A 21,365-nucleotide genomic window follows, 5' to 3' on the forward strand; every position below is an offset into this window, starting at 1 on the left:
GTAATAGATGAACTTGGGTTTGAGGCCTAGCTCTGCCCTGCCTGCCACATCTGCGACCTTGGGGGAGTCACTCAACCTTTTGTGCCTTGGTTTCCTCACTTGCGGACAACAGTGCCACCTACATCATGAGATAATGCAGATGATGTATCTAGCATAGAGCTCAATAAATAATTACTATGATCAATAAAGACCAAGAAGTTCATGTAGATAAAATGCTAGCACAGTGTCTGGGCCACAGTTAGCACACAAACATTCGTGCCATTTCCATATCTGTCGGCACACACACACACACACACACACACAAACACACATCCATTTACAGCTTCTTTTTGAGATCTCTAGAGACACAGAGTCTGGTCTTAGTTCTGTCTCTAGGAGCTGTGTGATTTTGAACAGCATGCTTCCCGTCTCTGGATTTCTACATTTTCTTCTGTAAACGAGAAACTGTATAGATGTTCAGAGGTGAAAACGCCTCCTCTGGTCTCTTAAGGATAGAATCCATCAGTTGCTGGAGCAAAGGGGCCCCATCTCCCTAAGTCTGGGTGATGAGTCGCTAGACTGAGCAGAGTGGGGGCAGCCTATTCTTCACCCACCACCAGGCCTCGGGCTTGAGCAGAGGAGCACTCAGGAACCCCAGATGGGAGACAGAAACAAATGAGAAATGTTTACTTCCCAGGGAGACAGACTATTTCCCCTCTTTGAAAGTCCAGGCTCCTTTCTATAGATTTTTATTGGGCTTCTCACTTGTACATCATTTTTAGTTATGTTTCTGTGTTGGTCCAGGATTCAGCCTCAACGGTGAATGAAGGGCAAGGACACTGCCCAGCCAAGCGCCCTCCACTTGAGAGCTCCTGGTTACAATGATGTGGCCCGCCTCCACCATCTCTGTCCCTCAACGGTAGCTGTCCCACCAGCCCAGGCTCAGCTGCAGCCCAGAGTAATCCTAACAACTGCACACCAGGGTGGTCCAGGCTGTGCTTTAGGCTGCATAAAATTTTCCTGGAGCTGGAAAGTATTCCAAGCCAGTCTGGCCCCCAGAAGCAAAGAGGGCAGATGAGCAGGGCCACAGGCTGGACGCTGGCGCATCACTTGCAGGTGGCGTAGTAGAGCACGCGCCCATTGATATGGTTGCGGATCTGCTCCACGTGCTTCTCCAGCCCCGTCAGGTCCGCCGAGCGAAGCATGATGGCCTGGCTCCCCCGAAGCAGCTCCGACTCCATGTCTGAGGGCAGATGGAACAGGAGGGGGAGGAAGAGGAGCTGGGGAGAAGACTCCCAACCTGAAGACTCCCAACCCTTCCTTCTCCTCCCACCCACCTGGATGCAGCATCTGCGGGAGAAATCACCTCCACCTTGAGGGAGTCTGGCCCCTAAGGCAGCTCTCTCCAGCCTCAGGCCTCTCCAGCCCCCATCCCACTCTTAGAGAAACATGGCAGGGGCCAGACCCAGGAAGGCCTTACCCCAAGGATCCTCTGCCCCTACTCTTCTCCTCTGCTCTAGGCAGAGTTGTCCCAGGCTGATGAGGGAGGCCACGGGCACCAAGATTAGAAACCCACTATGTTGGACCCAGACAGCTGCCATCCCACCAATGACTCCTCAGGTGGGCACCAGGGCAAAAGAGCTGGGTGGCCAGAATTCCCCCCCATTGTCTCTCCCCAAAAATGCCACTCCAGATAAATCTATTCCTCCCCCTCCGGTCCATTCCGCATACCGCCACCAGATTATGTGTGGAGGATGTGAAGGACTCCAAAGTGATCTAATCTAGCCTGTCCCCACTGTCATCCTAGGCAGGAGTCCCCTGTACCACATTCATGAGAGCTGGTACCCAGTCTCAGCCTGAACTTTCCAGGAATAGGGCCAGAGGGCACTGTCTCACAAGGCTCCAACTTTAGGCAGTTCTGCTTGTTAAAAAGTCTTCTCATTAAGCCAGAATCTGAGCACATCTTGCTGCCACCCAATTGTCCCAGGTCTGTCTCCTGGGGTGTAGGAATCTATTCTTTCTGTTTCCTACATGGCAGTCCTTCACATGTGTGAGGCCCCATCTTCCCCAGATGAAACCACCCTAGTTCCTTCATCCAATCCTCATCTGATATAATCACCAGGCCTTCCCTACATCCCAACCCTGGCCACCCTCCCTCTCAAGTGTGTGGGTTCATCAATATCCCTTTTGAAGATGTAGTAGCCTCCATTGAACTCGATCTCACCTGGGAGATCAGCAGAGTGTAACAGGGTTATTAACAGACTGACATTCAGCCAGTGGGTGCCCACATGGACCTATGGGTTAATAAAATACTGAAATTTTTACAGTTGCTCTTCTGTTCCCCGACTCCCATCCCCAGAGGCTCCCTAAGCATGCTCCTCCCCATAACCCTGCAATTAAAGGTAAATTCCTGCAAGCAGGTAAATGCTTGCTCCAGTGCTACAACCTGAGCCTTTCTGGCTGGTAGGTGCAGGTAAATGCTTGCTCCGATGCTACAACCTGAGCCTTTCTGGCTGGTAGGTGCAGGTAAATGCTTGCTCCAGTGCTACAACCTGAGCCTTTCTGGCTGGTTAGGTGCAGGACACACCAGTTACTAAATATTTTTAAGGGGAACCATTACTCCCCTTGTCTTGGCTGCTTTGCATTTATTAGCTCTTTTGGCAGGAGCAAGGCACTTCTGACTTATATCAAGCTTACAGTTACTCAAAACTCTTGGGTCTTTTTCAGGTGAGTAGCAACTCATACATGTTTATCACTAACTGGTTATAAAGTGTTTAGCTACATTATCCACTGAGAAGCCAGACCTCACCTGAGCTATACTTGTGAGTTTAGGTCCAAACAAGACCAGAGTGAGAGAGAATTTTTCTCCTTACTTAATTTTATCCTGTTAGTTTCAGCCCATCCTTTTAGACTTCTGAGACTGCCTTAGAATGCTGGTTCTGTTATCTAGTGTATTAACTACCTGTCATCCTCAGATTTGATTAGCAAATTCTTTATCTTCATACAAGACGCTGATGGACAGGGCCAGGGCGTGCACTGACCCAGCCCTGGGCTCCTCCATCTAGGTCAGCTCTTCTCGCCTCCCCCTCCAGTTGCGGCCGGCCACAGCCACTGTCAACTTGCCAGCCCACCTTTCTCCATAGTGTCCATCTAGCTAGCCAAACAGATTTTTGTCAAAAGCTTTCTCTAAAATTCAAAGAGACTCTGTTTGTGTCATTCACAGGGCAGTGACTCCATCATCACATCTCAGAGACTAAGCCTGGAAATCTCTGTTCTCCTTTCCGAGGAACCTCAGAACCCTTTTGAAAGCTTCTTTCATTATGGTTTGCCATATTCAAAACCCTTGGATGGTTTCCTACTGCCTCCAGGGCTGACTCTACCCACCTCCTCCTGGCATCAGGGCCAGCCACGTGGACCAGCCACACTGGCTCCATGCTACTTCTCCCCCACCTGTTCTCTCCTCATCAACCCTCCTCTCCAGTTGGGTGGTCCCGCCTCCATCCTCAGAACATGTCTTGATGTCTCTCCTCCTCCGCACAGCCTCTTCCAGGCTTATACATCCTCCCAGGCCCACCTCAAATCTTATCTTTTTTGAACATTACCTTCTCTGAATATTTCTCTCTGACGTTATTTATCCTCTGAGCCCCTAGAGCTCCTATCATTCGGGCTTTTATCACAGTCCTCCTTGTGCTATTAAATACAGTTTCATGAAGCTGGTGGCCAATAGGAAAAATGGATTGCGAGCCTCTTGAGGGCAGGCCTAGTCTTTGTGAACATGTCCACACACCTCAAAGCCACATCATATGCCTTGTACTTAGTAGGTGCTCAGGAAATCCCAATTGATCTCACTGCCTTAGCACTGCTAGCTCCAAACATTAGGCCTCAGAAACCCTGGGTTGGGAGCAGCCTTCAGGGATGCCCTGAAGTCCAAGCCCCTGGACCACTCCCTCACCTTTCATCCTGTCCATCATCTCCATGGTTTCCCCAAAGAGTTCCTCCGCCTCCGTCTTGATGCTCAGGATCCGGCTGCCCTGCTCTCCCAGCATGGGGCTCCGACCCAGCCGGTCCTTCAACTCAGCATATTTTTGCTTTATTCTCTCAAATCCCTGAAAAAGGAAGAACAGTCTCCACATCATCATCATCCAAAGTCCTGAAGACCTTTGGCTAAAGGACTTGATGTAACCCAAATCAGCACACAGAGATGAGGTGCCTCCTAATATCCCCAATGGGTTGATTCTGCCTATAAAAGCCCCCGGGCCACAAGCCATACCTTAACTTCTGTATTTCCCTCCCTTCATGTGCAGTGCCAGCGCAGGGCCAGGTACACAGCTGTCACTTAATAGTATGCTTGGCAGCTTGGCCATGGTACCGGGACCACCAGTACCCTGGAGACACTGAAAGTGGCTCTTCAACCTTCTCTCTGATCTAATTCTGACAGTGATGGGCTCAGGTTGGGCTAAGTCAAGAGTTTCTGTCTGGGCTGGATAACCATGACAGGGGACAAGCTCTGGATCAGGTGTCAAGAGACCTCCTTTGTAGATGAGCTTTAGGTCTGGACAGAGTCACCACTTCATCTGTGAAAGGAGAGGGATTGGACTGGCTCTTTCCAGCATCCCTGAACCAGCTCCACCAAAGGCAGCCAGAGGGAGAATTCAGATGCCTGGCCAGGCGTGCCTTAATCCTGAAGCCCCCGCTGGATATTTCAGAATAACTGTTACTCGAAGTGCTTTGGAGCCCCTGGTCTTATAAAGTGTACAGAGTCGTCTCCTGCTCCCACTGGCCATGCTTGCTTGGGCTGACTCTGCCCTCGAGGTACCTCCTGGGCACTCAGTGCCTGCTCGCTGGCTTCCTCTGCCAACTGCTGGGCCTGGGCTGCCTGCGCCCGCTGCTGCCTGGTCCGGCGGCTGAGCTCCTCCATCCGTGCTCGGAAGCCACCCAGCTGCTCCATCATGCCGGTCACCAGTCTTTCTGCTGGCCCCAGCACTTGCTGAACCTTTGTGGAAAAAGAGACCCGGAGTTTGGGGTGGGTCTCATAGGCAGTGACCTTCATTCTTCTCTCCTCCAACTCATCAGGCCGCAAAAACTCTCTACAACCAGGACATCACTATCACCACCATCCCAATCCTCTATCTGCCCCCTGGCATCCAGGCCTCTCTCCCTTCTACAGCTCAGCTGACCACCTCCCCGCCCACTCCTGCAGCAGCTCAGAGCCCACCCTGGCTTCCGCACCGGACACAAGAGCAGAAAACCAAAGGCTCAAAGCCAGGCCCAAGGCTCATAGGCTCCCTTCTTTAGGGCCCCAGCTCAGTTTCCACCCAGGTCACTTTCTGGCATCTTCTATGCCTTGCTCCTGAGTCTGAATATTCATTCCCACAAGTGGGGGAAGGAAGCCATAATGCCTACCTCAGCAACCCTGTCTTGGATAAGCTGAAGGGAGCGGCGGGTGCCTTGCATGGTGTCCCGGGCCTCCTGCAGTGCCAGCGTGCCCTGTCGCAGGTTCCCCAGCACGTCCTCCACCTGGCCCTCCACTGTGTGGGCTCGGCTCCTGGGGCCGGGGGAATGGAAGGGGTGGGGGGTGGAATGGGTGCGCAGTGAATGAAGAGATGTGGGTCCAACTCACTCCCCAGTCCAGAGAATATCCTTTCCAGCCAAGATAAGAAGCCGAGTATTAACTCAGTAGCTTTTCCATCCCAGGACCCCACCAAGCAGGTTGCCTGAGGCAGCCTTTGGGGACGGTTTCCAATAAGGAAGACGGGGCCGTGCCGAGTAAAGTTTAAGCTGGATGCTGTGTATCACTTCACCATCCCCCCGCCACGGTAAGCGCCGCCTCCTGTCTCCCAGCCCTCGGCACCCCTCTGACTTGCAGACGTTCCTTTCTTGCTTCCAGCAATAGAGTTGGGGGGCAAAACCCCAGCCCGATCCTGGGAGAAGTTCAGGGCCCAGGGCCACACCTGGCCTGCTCAGCCTCAGCCTGGAGCCTGCGAGCCCGAGCGATGTCCTGCTTGGTCTGAGAAAGCACCAGGTCCACGTTGGGGAGCCTGGCTGCGATGGCCTGGATCTCATTCATCTTCTGCAGGACGGTGGCAGAGTCTGTGGGCAGCCACAGGGCCAGCACGGCCTCACTGACCTCCTGGATGGTGGCTGTGTCGGTGTCGGGGTCTGGAAGACAAACCATCCGTCGGAATGGGGGAGCTCAGCCACCTCCCCAGAGATCAGAGGCCTCTCCAGGCTGAGCAGCCCCCGTGGGCAGCACCTCCATGCCACCTCTGCCCGGGCTGCCCAAGGAGCTGCCGCTCCCTCCCAGGCACACTCAGGCGCCCTGCTCTGAGAATTTCCGGGCTCGCTGCCGCTGGAGGATGGCTGCCGGCACAGCTGTGGCAACTAAGTGGCACCACAGGAAGCTGCAGGCTGGGGAGGAGGAGGTGGTACCAGGCAGCTGGTACTGAACAATGCCTGGAGCACAGATATAATCAGCCCTAAAGCGGGGAGACCAGCCAGGAACTGCAACTGCTTCCTTGGCAATAAGACCCCTTCCACGCGCCCCTCCTCTGGGGCAGAGTGCTCGCTTTTGCAAAGGCGGATCAAGATTACCTGGGCTTTGCTCACGTGTCACCTTCTGAGAGAGGCCAGCCCAGGCCATCCAATCTAGGATCGCAAACTCCACCCTCTGCCAACACTCCTTACCCTCCTTCTCAGCTTTATCTTTCTCCCTAACATTTATCACCACCCACGTGCTGAACACTTAACTCATTTATTGGGTTTTCTGTCATATCCTCACTAGGATGTAAACAACGTGAGGACAGGGACTGGCTTTCATCCACAGCTATAGCCCATCCCTTAGCACAGTGCGTGGCACTTGGAGGCACTCTGCTTGTACATTGAATGAATGATTGAGGGGCTCTAGTCTCAGGCCTCCTCTTTATTATTCAAGCAAACTGGGACAAGTCAACTGGCTTCGCTGAGCTCAGTTTCCTGATCTGTGAAATGGGAATCACGATGCCCAACCTCAAGGGATGATATGAAACAATCAATTTAGCAGGAATTTCACAATCCAACTCTGGGTCAGAGAGTAAGGTCAGAAGTACAGAGATGGCATCTCCTCCCCATGGTCACTTTTACAGATTCCACTGGTACTGACATGGTAGGGAAAGGGGCACCCGCCCACCCAGATAGTTTGCCCTGGGACTTAACTCCTCTGGGGCCCACCCAGCCTTATTCTGCAATCAAAGGTTTCCTCATCAGCTGGCTACACAGGTCCTAGACCCAGTCCCCTCCCCATGCCAGGTGGAAGGACATTCCTGGAAGGTGGAAACCATGCCTGTTTATTGCTATGTCCTTTTGGGGCCAGAGCAGCACAACGCAGGAGTGCAAGGCATAATTGCAGCTGAGTTGAATGAAGTGGGCTTTTCCCCAATTACAAGCTTTCACAAGGACCTCCCCATAGAGACCACCATCCTCTCACCTAACCCAGAGTCCTACTCTCAACACGGCTTGTATGTGCCTTCCCTAGAAAGCCTCTTAGGGCAAGCACACCCTCACCTAGCACCTGCCCTTCCTTTGTTCTGCTTCACTTCAGCTGCACCCGTGGGCTTGGTCTGAGTTACACTCAGTTTCATGGGCTTCTGAGTCTCAGGGTGGGCTCAGCAAACATTCACTGCTCTGAGCAGCAGGATGTGGGGAGCTGAGACTGCAAGTCAGATTGGACTTGGTCCTTGCCCTCATGGAGCTTGAAATCTAGTGCGACAAGGAAGCACAACCCTGAGTGACGGGGGTAAGCTCAGGGTGCTAGGACGGCTGTTACAGGGGCACCTAACCCAGTCTGACAGGTCCAGGAAAGCTTCCTGGAGAATGAGATACCCAGGGGATCCTTAGAGGGTGTGTAGGAATTAGCCAGGTCGGGAGGGGTGGGGCAGGGCAGGGGAGACAATGCAGGGGGAGGACAAACATTAGCAAAGGCAAAGAAGCAAGATGGATGGTGGGGTGCTGGGAGGTGGTCCATCTCATAACGCAATAATCTAGAGTGTGGACTCCGGAGTGAGGTGAACCCTACCCGTACTCCCTCCAAGCTGGATGCTTTTAGGCAGGTTTCTTAACCTCCCTGTATCTGGAGTCCTCACAGGCAAAGTGGTAGGCAGTCGGGATTAAATAATGTGAAGCACTTAGAACAGTGCCTGGCACTTAGTAAGAACTCAGTAAACCTGACCTATTATTTTTGTCACTTCCTTTGATGACCTGAGAAAGATGGTGTCTCCTCCCTCCTCCACTGGGCTTCCACTCTCCCGCCCTCGCTGTGACCCTGCGTGCCCACAGCAGCTGGTACCCATGCCTCCTGCAGCAGGATTCCAGACATCAGAATCCACAGCCATGGAGACTGTAAGAATTGTCCCAGGTCCCTCCCAGGGGCCAGGCCTCTCTCAGGCCCTGCTCCTTCTCTCTGCCCCTCATCCTGTCCAAAGACTCAACCTGAGACACAAGCATAACTGAGGGGACAGCAGGGGCCCTGCAGCCCATCCACTCCCTGCCCATTCATTGGAGCCCGGACTGCACCCCAAGGACAGGCTTCCTATCCCACCACCCCCTAGCTGGGGTTGATGCAGGAGGGGGGGCCACCTAGCCTGCCTTACTCGGCTTCCCTCAGGGAAAGTCTTCCTTATTTGTGAGTCCCATCACCAAACTCTGGCCTGTCTCTGCTTCTCTCCAACCTGCCACCGGCACCCAGGAGGGGGCTCTGGCCTCTTGAAGCAAAGGCACCGCAATAGTAGCAGGAAGAACGACTGTCATTACACCAGGCCCTCAGCTCATGTTAACTGGGCTCCCAGCCAAGCAAATTCCCTGGCAGGGACCAGAAATTTAATAATATCAGTTCATATTCCTGAGGCATCTTTAATTTTTCAAAACACATTTTACATCAGTTGCTTGACGCCCGGAATAAACTTGTAAAATACTATCATCCCCGTTGGCAGAAGCGAAAGATGAGGCAAAGAGGAAAACAACTTGCCCAAAGTCCCACAGATTTCCTGAGTCCTGTCCAGGGACCTTCCCACTCCCCAGGTGGCAAGGGAGGAGATCGGGTTCATTTATTCATTCAATCAACAGTGGGTGCTTTTCTGGGCCTGGACTTATGCTAAGTGCCCGGGACACAGTGAATAAGACAGACAGCCATCCCTGCCCTCTTGGAGTTTAGAGTCCAGTGGGGAGACAAACATTACACTTGTAGACAGGTGAGCTCAACAACCACAGGCTCGGAGTAGAGTGAAGGTGAAGAGTGAAGGTCAGACTCCAGAGGGGAATACAGGGGAGGGGGATGACCAGATGGGGTGGTCAGAAAAGGCCCCTCGAGGGAGATATTTAAACTCAGACCTGGAGGGCAAGAATCAGCGGCCTTAGAGAGAGCATCGCAGGCAGAGGAACAAACAGCAAGAGCCTCCAAGGCTGGCAAGAGCCTGGCCTGTTCAAAGACAGTTTGTGAGCAAAGTGGAGAGGATACAGGCCATACCCAGGAGGTAACAGAGGCCATGGTAAGGAGCTGAGAGTTTATCCCAAGAACAAGGGAAAGCCAGTGAAGGATTTTAGGCATGAGCGGAATGTGACCCCGCTTACACATTTTTCAAAGATGTTTCAGACTGTTCTGCTGAGAATGGGCTATGAGGGAGCAGGAAGGAGGTGGGGGGTCACCTACAGGCCGTGCAGCCATCCAGGTGAGTGACGGGGGCTGGTCCAGGGGCATGGAGACCAGGGAAGGAAGTAGCTGACTGATGAATGGGATGAGGGACGGGGAATGGGGCACTGAGGACAGGCAGAAGTCAAAACATCAGCCCAGGGAAAGGTGAAGGCCAGCTCACCTGAGAGGAAGTCCCGGACCTGCTGGATGAGGAGCCGCGTGCGTGTGACGTCCTCCTCCATCTGGGAGCGGCTGGTGCTCACCTGCATCTCCAGGCGCTGAGCATCCGACTGCACCTGCGAGGTGGCTTCCTCGGCTGCCCTGATCTGCTGACACACACTATGGGTCAGCAGTGGTTAAAGCCCCAGGAGGGCCTCTCAGCAGCCCCCGAGGGTTCTGTAGGCACCTGCTACCCAAGATCTACCTAGGAAACTTTTGTAACTAGCTCGGTTTGGCCCCGGAAGAAATGATGTAGAAACACTGGCCTCAAACTCCATCTCTCACTTGCTGTAGGGCCACGGGAAAGTCACCTGACATCTCTGGGCTTTCGACTCCTGGCTGCAAAATGGGAGCTCTGCCTTGCTCAGGGGCTCTGTCCCCCCTGCCTCCTCCTACACGGGCCCACCCCACCTCAGCCACACCTACCATCTGCCTGGTCTGCTGGAGCTGGGCGTTGAGGCCCCGCAGCTGCTCGGCCACCTGCCCTGCCGTCCGGAAGGCCCCACCTGCCCTGGGGAGAGCACCACTGCAGTGGGAGCCACAGGCCGTGCCGTTGTCTCGGGGACACAGCTCCCCAGGGCATGCTCCCGGGGTGCAAGCCATCTCCCTGGAGCCCCCACAGAGCTGTGGAGAGATGGGGGCATCAGAGGGGGTCCCCAAGACTCCTCAGTGATCACTCCCCTCCCACACCTGGGAAACAAGCAGCCAGACATCTCCACGGCAACTTGGGCACCAGAAACTTGTTTCCTTGGTAACTGCTGAACACACTATGTGGGGTCAAGGGTCGGGATGGGCGGGGGTGTGGGAGGTCCACGTGGCCGCAGGAGGGAATGTGGAGCAACAGTTGGTGAGTGACAAGCTGGGGCAGGGGGCCTCTGGAAGCGGGGCTCCATGACAGGAGTCACCTTGTTGACGGTGGGTGTCAGATCAGGCAAGGAAGCCATCTCCAGCTTCAGGGCCGCGAGCTGGGGGCCACCGGCTCCTCCTCCTCCTCCCAGCTTCTGCTCCAGCCTCTCCGCCTCTCTCCGGCTGTCCCTGAGCTGGAGCAGCCAGCGGGAGCTGTCCGCGACCTGCTGAGCAGCCTGGGACGACCGCTGGTGGGCCGCGGTCAGCATCCGGAAGGCTCCTGTGGGAAGAAGAGAGGGCACCAAGCTGGCCCTGGACCCAGAGGCCTGGAGACGGAGATGAAGCCTGGCCCAGCGTGGCGTCTGTGAACCCCTCCTCACCTGAAGGGTCGGCACTGCTTATTTTTTCAAACTGCTCCCTCTTGCTCTGATACATAACGAGGAGGCGATTGAAGCTTCTGTCCAGATTCTCCAGGTCTCCTGGGAGGGACAAGGTCTCCTCCTCTAGGGGCAGATCCACCTGCAGGCCCTGGAGAGTCTGCCTGAAGTGGGAGAGAAGCTTCCACTAAAATACAGCAGGGGGGCTTCCTCCCCAGAGCCAGCCATCCCCTCGGAGAGATCGCTACCGAGTCAGGAAAAAGAGAGGCCGTCAGCAAAAGCCGCAGAAGGGAGCCTCCACAGGCTGGAGAGGATCCTGCCGGGCAAAAGCTAGCACAACCTCCCTCCACCCCTACGCAGGCAGATCCGTAGAAATCTCTCCCTCCTTGGCGTGTGTGACCCTAACGGTCCCAGCTTTCCTCCACCTCCCCACGTCGGCTTCCACGAGGAGGATCCCCTGAGCCCCTCCTCCTCCTCCGCTGCCTACAGGCTGACGTCGGCCACCACCTGTACCCCAGGCTCCCGAGTCCCTCTTCTGCAGCCCACACCTCCCCACGGAGCTCCCGTAGCTGCTGCCCACTGGTGGTCTCCACCTGAAGGGGGTCACCTGCCCTGACCCACCGCGGCTGAGCTTTCAGACATTCCTCCCTCCCAGGCCCTTTGCAGCTCCACCCACCACCATTCCCTCCACCAGCCTCGCATTCTCCATGGCCGGGCTTTGCTCAGCACGGACCGTCCTTCCACAAAGCCCCTCCAGGCCTGCACACCCAGCCCACCAACTGCCTGCGGACTCCCTACTCAGCTCTGAGACCGAGGTCAATGGCACACATAGGTGGCTCAGGCCCTCACAGTCAACAAGTGCTCAGGGAAACAAACTCCTACAAACTTCAGAACGAAACCTCACTGAGAAAGCACCTCTGCTGGTAGGAGGGGACTGTGGGTGGGACTGCTCCCATTCCAAAGGCAAACGCAAGTTATTTTTAGATCCCTGCCTCTCGGATGCCCTCCATAAGGTTGACTAATGCAGAGCTGACTCCCCCACGGGCGGCACCGGGCACTTGAGAGAACTCGGGACTTGGGCTCGTGCCTGTGCTCCGGGTCCCCCGCTCTGCCCCTCGGTGGCCACGTGACTCCATCACGCCACCTATCTGCGCCTGTTTCCCCATCTGCAAGACGCAAGGAATAACCCCGCCAACCTCCCAGGGCTGTTGTGACAGTGAAAAGAGAGGGGCCTGTGAGAAGCCTTGGTAGACGGTAAAGGGCTGTAACCGATGTAAGGAAGGGCCAGTGCGCCCCCATGTGGACGCACGTGGAGTTATTTTTCTGCCACGTGGCTCGGCAGGGAGGGGGAATGACCTGACGGAGACGATGGCATTGGCCACCTGGGCCACCTCCTGCTCCGTGACCGAGGCACCGCCGAGGATGGCTTGGATCTGCTCCAGCTTGTTCTTTGTGTCCAGCATCCGGGATGCCAGGCCGCGGTCCTCCAGGCCCGGCCCGGGCCACAGGCTGGTGGTGGCATTGCGGAGGCTGCTGAGGCGGAGGGCCCGCTCCCGGAGGCCGGCGTCGTAGGTCTGGAAGCAGGGGTGGCAGGCCACACACACCGGGTAGCGGTCACAGTAGCCTCGCTGGCACTGGTCGCAGCGTGGCCCGGTCGAGCCAGGGCGGCAGAGACAGCGGCCCGAGGCCTTGTCGCAGCCTGGTCCCTCCGTTCCCCGGAAGTCACAGTCACAGGCTAAGGCGGGAGAAATGATGGTCAGAGGCGGGGGGGCAGGAAGATCAGGTGTTTGGTGGGGAAAGCCCAAAGAAGAGGTCTGACCTCAGGGTCTTTCACACTTAGAATAAGACTGTCAAGGCCAGAATGAAATCATGGTAACGACAGCAAGCCCTTACGTAGCACCTCCGACGTGCCAGGCACTGTTCTGAGCCTCACTCACCAGGCACACGCCTACGCTTCTGACCCTCACCACACACTCTGTGGCAGAGTTAACATGCTTGTTTTCCCATTCTCACAGATGAAGCCTCTGAGGCAATGTGCCCCTTCCCCAGATGAGGAAACTGAGGCCTGAAGAGGGGAGCAACTCCTCCCGAGGTCACAGAGCTGAGAACAGACTCAGGTCTGCGTGCCCTTGTCACTACTCGTCAAACTGACCACCCCTCAGGACTCACTTTCTCCGTCTATGAAGAGGGAGAGGAGGACGTTTCCTGCAGATGGCTTCTGGGAAATGGTTTCTCAGGGAAGTGGGAAGCAAAGCAGCCCTCCTGTCATGCGCACATGGGGACACGGGGACGGCCTGGTGTCAGCCCCGGGCAGCGGTGGGGAGCAAGCGCTCCTATGGGTTGCCAGGGCCCCCCCCCCCCGCCCCGTGCACCAGTACAGGGTGCCCTCCCACACCACAGACCCACGTGTCCCCACCACGAGCCCACCCGAGCACACAACCCCCCCATGCCCTCCGCGTCCCCACTCAGTGAGCACACCTCGGCATCCCATAGCTGCATCTCCGTAGGTTCTGTCAGGACACTGGCGGACGGCTGCAGTGCTGCAGGTCAGGCCACCAAACCCTTCCTGACAGGGGCACTGCCCTGTGAACTGTGCGGGGAGAGACCGGTCAGGGAGCAGAACTCCCCAGTGCACCCCAAAGCAAGGGCTCCCACGAGGACACAAGCTCTGAAGTCAAAGCCCGGGACGGCCCTGCAGAAGATGTGCGAATGTGGCATTGCCAAAGGCTGAGAGCCATGGACGGAGGGACATTTGGCAGCCTCCCCAGGGGAAGGCAGACAGAAGCAGCCCAGTCTGACTTTAGAAAGACCCAGAAGGGCAGTGCGGAGGGGAGACAGAGGCCGGTGGGCGGGAGCCCTCCCTTGCTGAGGGGCCCATGGGCCACCCTGCCATGTACCTGGTGGCACTGGGGGCTGAGGGAGTTGTGCAGGTCGCAGGCACATGGCTCGCAGCCCCTGCCACTGGCCAGCTTCCAGTGGTAGCGAGCGCACTGGTCACATTTGGGGCCCACCACGTGGGGCAGACACAGGCAGCGTCCACTCTCCTCATCACACGGCATGTCCCCCCGGGTACCCAGGATGCTGCAGTCACAGCCTGCAAGGGAGGAAGGGCTGCTGAGCCGGGGGGCCGAGCCACCCAAATCTTACCCCCAGAGGATGTGCATCAGGGAGGGGCACAGCCTGGGGAAAGAACGAGGCGGGGCCGTTCCCTCCAGATAACCTGGCTGACTCATAAGGCCACCACACTTTCCCACCAGTCCCCGCACCTGGCTGCTGGGCCACCTGCCCCACACCACGGCAGGCTGGGCCCCCTACTCACGGTGGCAGCCCTGCGGGTTGGCATAGGTGAGTCCTGTAAATCCCGGCTTGCACAGGTCACAGCGTTCCCCCTGCACGTGCTCCTTGCACACACACTGCCCAGTCACTGGGTCACAGGGCGCTCCTGGCACTGCCCCATCTGGATCACACTCGCAGGCTGAGAGACAAAGGCAGCCACGGCAGGAGGGACAAAGAAGAAAAGCAGAGAGCACATTCTAGAAGCCAGGCTTCCTGGTTCAAATCCTTGTTCCACCACTTCCTGGCTTACAACCTTACCACCTTAGTTGAGTTATTTAATCCCTCTGTGCCTCAGCTTTCTCATCTATAAAATGGGGGTAATTATACAACACTCATAGGCTTCTTACGAGGAATCAATGAGTAAGTGTAAAGCAGGTGGAACAGTGCTTGGCACATGTTAAGTACTATAAAAGTTTTGGTTGGCATTATTGACTGAACAGCTACCCTGTGGCCAGCACGGAGCTGGGCACTCTTGCCTCTCACCTTATGTAATCCTCACAATAACCCTGAGAGGTGAGGATGCTTATCCCTATTGCACACATGAGGAAACTGAGGCTCAGAGGTGTTCAAAGAACATACACAAGGTCACACAGCAAGCGAGTGCTGGAAACAGAAGTCAAACTCAAGACTTTCTCACTCTTTCCATAAATAGATAATATCAACAGGAAGTGAACCAACTTTCTCCCACCCCAAAACCCAAGCCCCTTTCATGGCTTTCAAAATGAAGACTCTTCCTTCACCTAGAAAGTCTTACCTCCTGGGTCACTCCTGGGTGACTTACATGTTCATTTAATAAACATTCCTGGAGCATCAATTATTTGTCCGTGGTTTTGCTAGGGCCCAGGGATACAAGAATAACCCCTGCCATGGAGGGGTCCTGAATGTTGGAGGAAGCACAAAAATAAAGAGCAAACCACACTGACTTGCTTAGAAGGGCACAGCTAAGTTAAAAACAATTGCCCACAAGTCCTGACACACAACCAAGTCTTCACGCTTCCTGTGTGTCCTTAGGGACATGTGCTCTGTTTAGCCCAGAATAGATGGGGATTAACAGACAGATGATGGCTTGGCTCCCTGGAGCCCCTACTCACGGAGGCAGGTCTCCTGAATGGGAGCACCAGGACGCCGGTTCCGGAAATAGTGCAGCTGACACCGCTCACAGTTCTTGCCCTCAGTGTGGTGCTGGCAGTTGTCACACACACCTCCATGTGCCCCCTGGCTGGCGGCAAACACGGCTGGGTCGAAGTGACATGTCTCTGAGTGTCCGTTGCAGTCACACCCTGCAAAAGGAGATTACTAGGGCTGACATTTGACCAGCATCGTTGCCATGTACAAAGCACGTTCCACACTAACTCACTGGCATCCCCAGCAACTCTGCAAGATGCTCAGGTCTGGGAAACAGGGAAACTGAGGCCCAGGGAGGCTTTTGTAATTTATTTCAGGTTATATAGCCAGTAAGAAAGGAAAATAGAGAACTCAGGCCTCTTGACTCCCAGCGTGGGGACTAACCCAAGAATAATACCCATGTTGAGCCAAAGAGAGAGCCCTTTGAATGGTCCCATGCCAACCCTCCCCCACTGCCACCTGCTGGGTCTCCTGCTGGGTCACTGCCCTTCTCTGGGCTGGGATCTTTGTTGCCCTCATTTATGCAGGGAAGGGCCCTGCCTCCAGGAATCTAATTCCATGGATTTCTACTCTGGATGCACATCTGAAGTAGAAAGAATGACAACAGGGAACCACGTATGTCCTACACTGGATAGGCCAGAAGTAGGAGGACCTGTGGTTAGCACGAAAGGCACGTGGCATCAGAAGCATGGACCAAATCGTGGTCCCTCCAGGCCTGGCTGAGGAGAAGGGCCAGGAGCTGTGGGAAGATGCAACTCAAATACTTTCTCAAATACCCTCTCCTTCCCCAAAGAGCAAGGAGAGCTTAAATTACAGAATGCAATTAGGTTTAGATTTAAATAATAAAGACTAGATTCTCCTTGTGTCCCTGATGGGCCAGCACCCCACCCAGCTGCTGCAGGGGAGGTGGGTGATCCCAGGCTCATACTTTGGCATTCATGGGGGTCCTGGTCATCTGCGGGTTTCCAGGGCCTGTTGTTGTAGAAGGGTGCACAGCGTTCACAGTTGGAGCCGGCGGTGTTGTGCTGGCAGACGCAGACCTCATGGACCTAGGAGAGGGGCCAGAGGACACCATGAATAATTATCACAGGAGCGTCCCAGAGGTGGACTTGCCCTCTCCGTTCTGTCCCCAGGGTCCAGCTCAGACCCCAGCTCCTCCAGCCTTCACTCAGCTCCTATGACACTCCCAGATGCCGGCTTGTGTGGTGTGTGTGTGTGGTGTGTGTGTGGTGTGTGTGTGTGTGTGTGTGTGTGTGTGTGTGTGTGTGTGTGTGTGTGCATGCACACCTGCACTGCTCCTCCAGTTAGGTTCTTAAAAGCTCAGCCCTTGCATTTGGCCATCCCCATGCTGCCCAGTCCAAAGCACCACCTGTAAAGTGCTTAGACAGCCTTGTTGGTAAACTGTGGTTCTAGAAGCTTGTGGGCCCGCTGGAGATTTATATTCCAACAATCTATGACTGCAGTTGTTTGGCTAATGAGACTGCAATGATGAATTGTTACTAGACTCATTAAGGTATAAAAATAGAATAGCAATTGTGTGCTAATTGTCTTCCATATTAAGCTCACCACCCTCAGGCTGGCATCTAGGACTTGTGTTTGCTCCATCCTCATCCCCTACTCACTCCTAACAGCACGGCTGGCTGAACTAGTGGCTCCCAGGACAAGCCCTACATTTCCCCACCTTTTGGCCTGTACTGATGTTTTTCTTCCTGACTAGAAGTCCCCTCACTCTCTATTCACCAGCAAAATCCTGCCAGCTAGACTGGCATGTCCTTCACCAGGCTTGCCTTGTCCCTCTAATTCCATGGATTTCAACTCTGCACGCACTTCAGAATTATCTGGGGAGCTTTTTAAAAAATACCAATGCCCAGGCCCAATTCAATCCAATCTCAGGGACGAGGCCCAGGCATCGGTACTTTAGAAAGTGGTGATTCCATTGTGCAGCCAGATTTGAGAACCACCGGGGCTGGGCAGGCCGTTGCCCTCCTCTACATTCTCATATGCCAGCAATCCTGCTCAGCCTGTGTTCTGGTCTTTTGTTTATGGACCCTAATGGATGACACATCTCTGGCACTGGTCTCGCTCTGCCTTCCTCTATAGCCTGGGGCAAGCGCTGGCCCAGAAGTGGAAAGGATAAAGCTGCCCGATGCTCATGTCACCTGTATTTCCCTCGAGGGTCACTTTACATGATTTCATCGTGCGCCTCTATCACTGGGGCAAATATCATGGTCCCATCTGTTAATAGAAGAACCGAAACCCCAGAGAAGTGAAATGACAACTCCCTCAGCTTCTTGGTCCTAGGCTCTCTCTCTTCTACTGATGGTTCTCAAGCTTGGTTTCACAGCGAAATCCCCTGGGTTTCTTGTTAAGCTGGAGTTTCTCTCTTCCATGCCTGACGCATCCGACTCAACTGCTCTGGGGTGGACTTAGCATCTGTGTTAGACTCTGTTCTCTCACCCTGCCCCATATCTCACCTCTACATGGGACTTTACAGTCCCCAAACCAGTGGCTCTATGGCAGGATGTCAGAACCACCCTGGAAGGATGTTAGAATCACCCGGGGCTTTAAATAACAATAATAAAATCGGAGTGTATGAAGGTGTGGGTCTGGGCAATGTTTTTTAGCTCCCCAGGAAATTACAATGTGTAGCCAGTGCTGAAAATCAATGCCTTAAGCTCCCCCACCAACACCCATGCTTATACTTCTACTTATATGTATGCTTATACTTACATATACTTCTATGTTACTGAATAAAAATCATCTCAAACCATAAAGCAGGTCCAAAGAAGTGCTGCAAAATCTGACCTTTGAAATGACAATAATTTAGACTCATTTTCACCATTGCTAAAATATTAAGTACTCGAGTCTTAAATTTAGTGCCCTCCCTCCTTTATAGGAGCCCCAGAGACGTCAGTCTGCCCGGGTCTTGCCCCTCCCCTCTCCTTTCCCCCTCCCTGGGCTGTCACCTGCACAGCGGTGGAGGGGCCGGCAGGGGCTCTGGAATTGGGGGCACAGCGGTCAGCATGGCCGTGACAGAAGCAGCTCCCCTGCAGACGCAGCTGGGAAACAGCATAGTAGGCGCTGGGAGTGTGATAGCCCCTCTGGGGCACAGGGGCCAGCCTGGTGAAGTTGACTCTCAAGTTTGTGATCTCCCCCAGCTCTGAGGGGGACAAACAACAAGGAGGGAGGGGGTAGAGATGGGAAAATAAAGAACGGGAAGTTAGAGGCAAATAGAGACTCCTAGGGCAGGATGATAAGGAAAGGAATTCTGGTTGCACCATTCCATCTTCCTCAAACTTCCCCCAACAGAAAAGACCCATTCCACCCTGGCTTAGGCCTTTTGAGTCTCTGGGGCCACCACAATACCCCTATGGGCTGAGCAGGGCAAGTGTTCAATCCAACCGTGTTGACAGAGGTAGGAAAGACTAGGAAATGTCCATGATCTGGGTTGCAACCATGTTTTGCTCCCCATCCACAGTCCCACAGGCTAGAGGAGTAGCCACACTGACCTTGAATTTTTTGACTTTGAGTTGCTGGGATCCCAGAGGCTAAATCCATAAGGTTAAGTTGGACCTGCAGAGAGAGGGGAAATGGAAGACCTGAGGTAGAGGTGAACTGTGGCCCAAGCCCAGAGGTCCTCCTTTCCATTCAATGCCCTGACCTTCTCATACTAAGGTCTTTCTTACCTGGAGCCTGAGATGACCATGGATGTGAGGTCTGCCAATCACTCTGGGGGAGGGAGATGATCACTGGGCCTTAGATGAGTGTGCGTGTGTGTATGTGTGTGTGTGTGTACAACCTCTCCTCTCCAGTTGAAAATATAGCTATCCCAAGAATTTCCTGATTTCCTTGGGTCAGAAGTTACAGTAAGATATATAATAGACATATGAGGGTTTAGGGGATACTAATTTTCCAAAGACCCAGGATGAGTGAGAGGGTCCAGAGCCAAGGATGCATGGACGTGCTGACCACCACACTCTAGACAACCCCAATTTCAACTATGTTGTTCTTACTTGATAAAAAAAAAAAAAACACTCATTGGATGTAACTTCAGCTGCATATCCCAGGAAGAGTTTTCACATCAACCTTCCACAAATCAGGGAAAAGTCCCATGTTCTGATGTGTGGTCTGGGGCATGTGGCTAACGTGGATCTAGATACGGCAATAACCAAGGAGGAGTCGTTGCAGGGAAGGAAAGAGATGCACTGCCTACAGGAAAGGCAGCGCTCCGAGCAGCTCTGAGGGCTCCCCTGAGCCTCAGCCAGAGAAAGGAGACAAAATACAGCCCCCGTGGGTGGGAGCGAGGGGGCAGTGATGAAAGAAATGAAAGGATTTGACCCCAGGTGGGAAGATTCAAGGAGAGAGCAGGGTTGGGTTATGCAATACACTCAGTGTGTTTCTGAAATATCCTTCCTGGGCAGCAAAGAGGATGTGCAGCAAAGACGTGCCCAGAGGGATCATTATTGGGGAGCTCAGGAAAGACAGCAGGGCTCACTGCCTGGGGAAGGGGGTGGTTCTCCTAGATTCTCCAAAGCCTGGTGACCATGTGAGCAATGGGATGGGAGAGACCTCTCCCCGTGCCTACATTTTCAGGGTCCCCTCTGCCTACCTTGGCCCCATCCAGGCGCCTGTTAGGCCTCTGGGGCAGAGGCCGGCACCGAGCATCCTGCCAGCTCTGAGGCTGGCCCTGGCGGACCCAGGGGAAGGCAGACGTGCAGTCGGCAGCTAGGTATTGGTACACCTGCCAGGTCTTGCCGAAGTCGGAGGAGCGCTCGATCAGCATGCCAGCAGGCATGGGCCCCTGCAGAGACACACACAGGGTTGGGGCCTGAGTGACCCCGTGGTGGGGATGCGACCACAGAAAGAGGCTCTTAAAGAGGTGCTGGTGGCCCCTGAGAACCACAGTAAGGAGGGAGAAAGGGGGCTGCATGGGACAAGTGGGCTCAGGGGTAACCGGGTCCAATTCTCCTGACAAACCACCGGCCCCAGCAGGTTTTCCCCAGGGGAGCCGTGGAAAGTGATAGAAGGCAGATCTGCGTTCCAGAAGGCATGATCCCTAGTTCAGCCCACCACCCAGGTGGCCAGGCCAGAAAATTCTCCCACTGCACTTCCCACAGCCAACCATTTTTTAACACCACTAGCTCCCAATTCTGTCCCTCCTCTTTTTCCTCGCATGGCCGTGGCCATAGTGCACGTCCCAGTTGCACTGAGTCTGGGTTCCTGCAACAGCCTGGAACTCAAGCCCAGCCTTTGTCCAGGCTCTCCAATCCACGCTCCCCACTTCACCTACAGGGTTATCTGATCACGTCCCTCCCTGCATGAGACCCTTCCATGGGTCTGCGTTGGCCTAAAGATAAAATGCGAGCCCCTTAGCATGACATACTGTCATGTCCCTACTTCTTCTCTCAGTGATTTCATCCATTTCTCATGGCTTTAAATGTTGTCTTTATGCTGACAGGTCCCAGCTTGGAACACTTCCTTGGGTTCATAAACCAACCTCTACACAGAGAGAACTTTCTTTCTAAAATGTAAAGTGAGCCATGACTCCCCTCTGCTAAAAACCTTCCAGTGGCTTTCCACTATTTTTTTTTTCCCAGCTTTATTGAGATATTATGAACATATCACATATGTAAGTTTAAGGGATATCAAATGTGATGACTTGATACACATATATATTACAAAATGATTACTGCAATAAGGTTAGCTAATACTTCTATCCGCTTACATAATGACCTTTTTGTGTGTCATTTAACAGCTTTCAGGTGTCTAGTACAGTATTATTAATTACAGTCACCACGCCGTACATTAGATCTGTAGAACTT

At 54.1% G+C, this 21,365-nt stretch overlaps 1 protein-coding gene across 2 annotated transcripts in view; it reads right to left on the reverse strand.

The window, feature by feature from the left end:
• Positions 1-712: 712 nt before the first annotated feature.
• The window catches only part of LAMB3 (laminin subunit beta 3), a 41,501-nt gene continuing 20,848 nt past the window's right edge, over positions 713-21,365 (reverse strand). For both annotated transcript variants that reach the window (XM_082468771.1, XM_082468772.1), the window contains 18 exons: positions 20,153-20,344; positions 19,053-19,116; positions 18,510-18,703; positions 16,472-16,592; positions 15,510-15,698; positions 14,402-14,557; positions 13,980-14,176; positions 13,561-13,672; positions 12,439-12,817; positions 11,086-11,246; positions 10,765-10,985; positions 10,286-10,483; positions 9,822-9,966; positions 5,931-6,138; positions 5,383-5,524; positions 4,796-4,972; positions 3,932-4,085; positions 713-1,222 (listed from right to left, as the gene is read on the reverse strand). In XM_082468771.1, the coding sequence (XP_082324897.1) occupies positions 1,086-1,222; positions 3,932-4,085; positions 4,796-4,972; positions 5,383-5,524; positions 5,931-6,138; positions 9,822-9,966; positions 10,286-10,483; positions 10,765-10,985; positions 11,086-11,246; positions 12,439-12,817; positions 13,561-13,672; positions 13,980-14,176; positions 14,402-14,557; positions 15,510-15,698; positions 16,472-16,592; positions 18,510-18,703; positions 19,053-19,116; positions 20,153-20,344 (3,147 nt within the window). In that variant the 3' untranslated portion in view covers positions 713-1,085. The remainder of the gene's footprint in view (positions 1,223-3,931; positions 4,086-4,795; positions 4,973-5,382; positions 5,525-5,930; positions 6,139-9,821; positions 9,967-10,285; positions 10,484-10,764; positions 10,986-11,085; positions 11,247-12,438; positions 12,818-13,560; positions 13,673-13,979; positions 14,177-14,401; positions 14,558-15,509; positions 15,699-16,471; positions 16,593-18,509; positions 18,704-19,052; positions 19,117-20,152; positions 20,345-21,365) is intronic.

This window comes from Balaenoptera physalus, assembly GCF_965194825.1.
Source record: "Balaenoptera physalus genome assembly, chromosome: 1".
Classification (NCBI taxonomy): domain Eukaryota; kingdom Metazoa; phylum Chordata; class Mammalia; order Artiodactyla; family Balaenopteridae; genus Balaenoptera; species Balaenoptera physalus.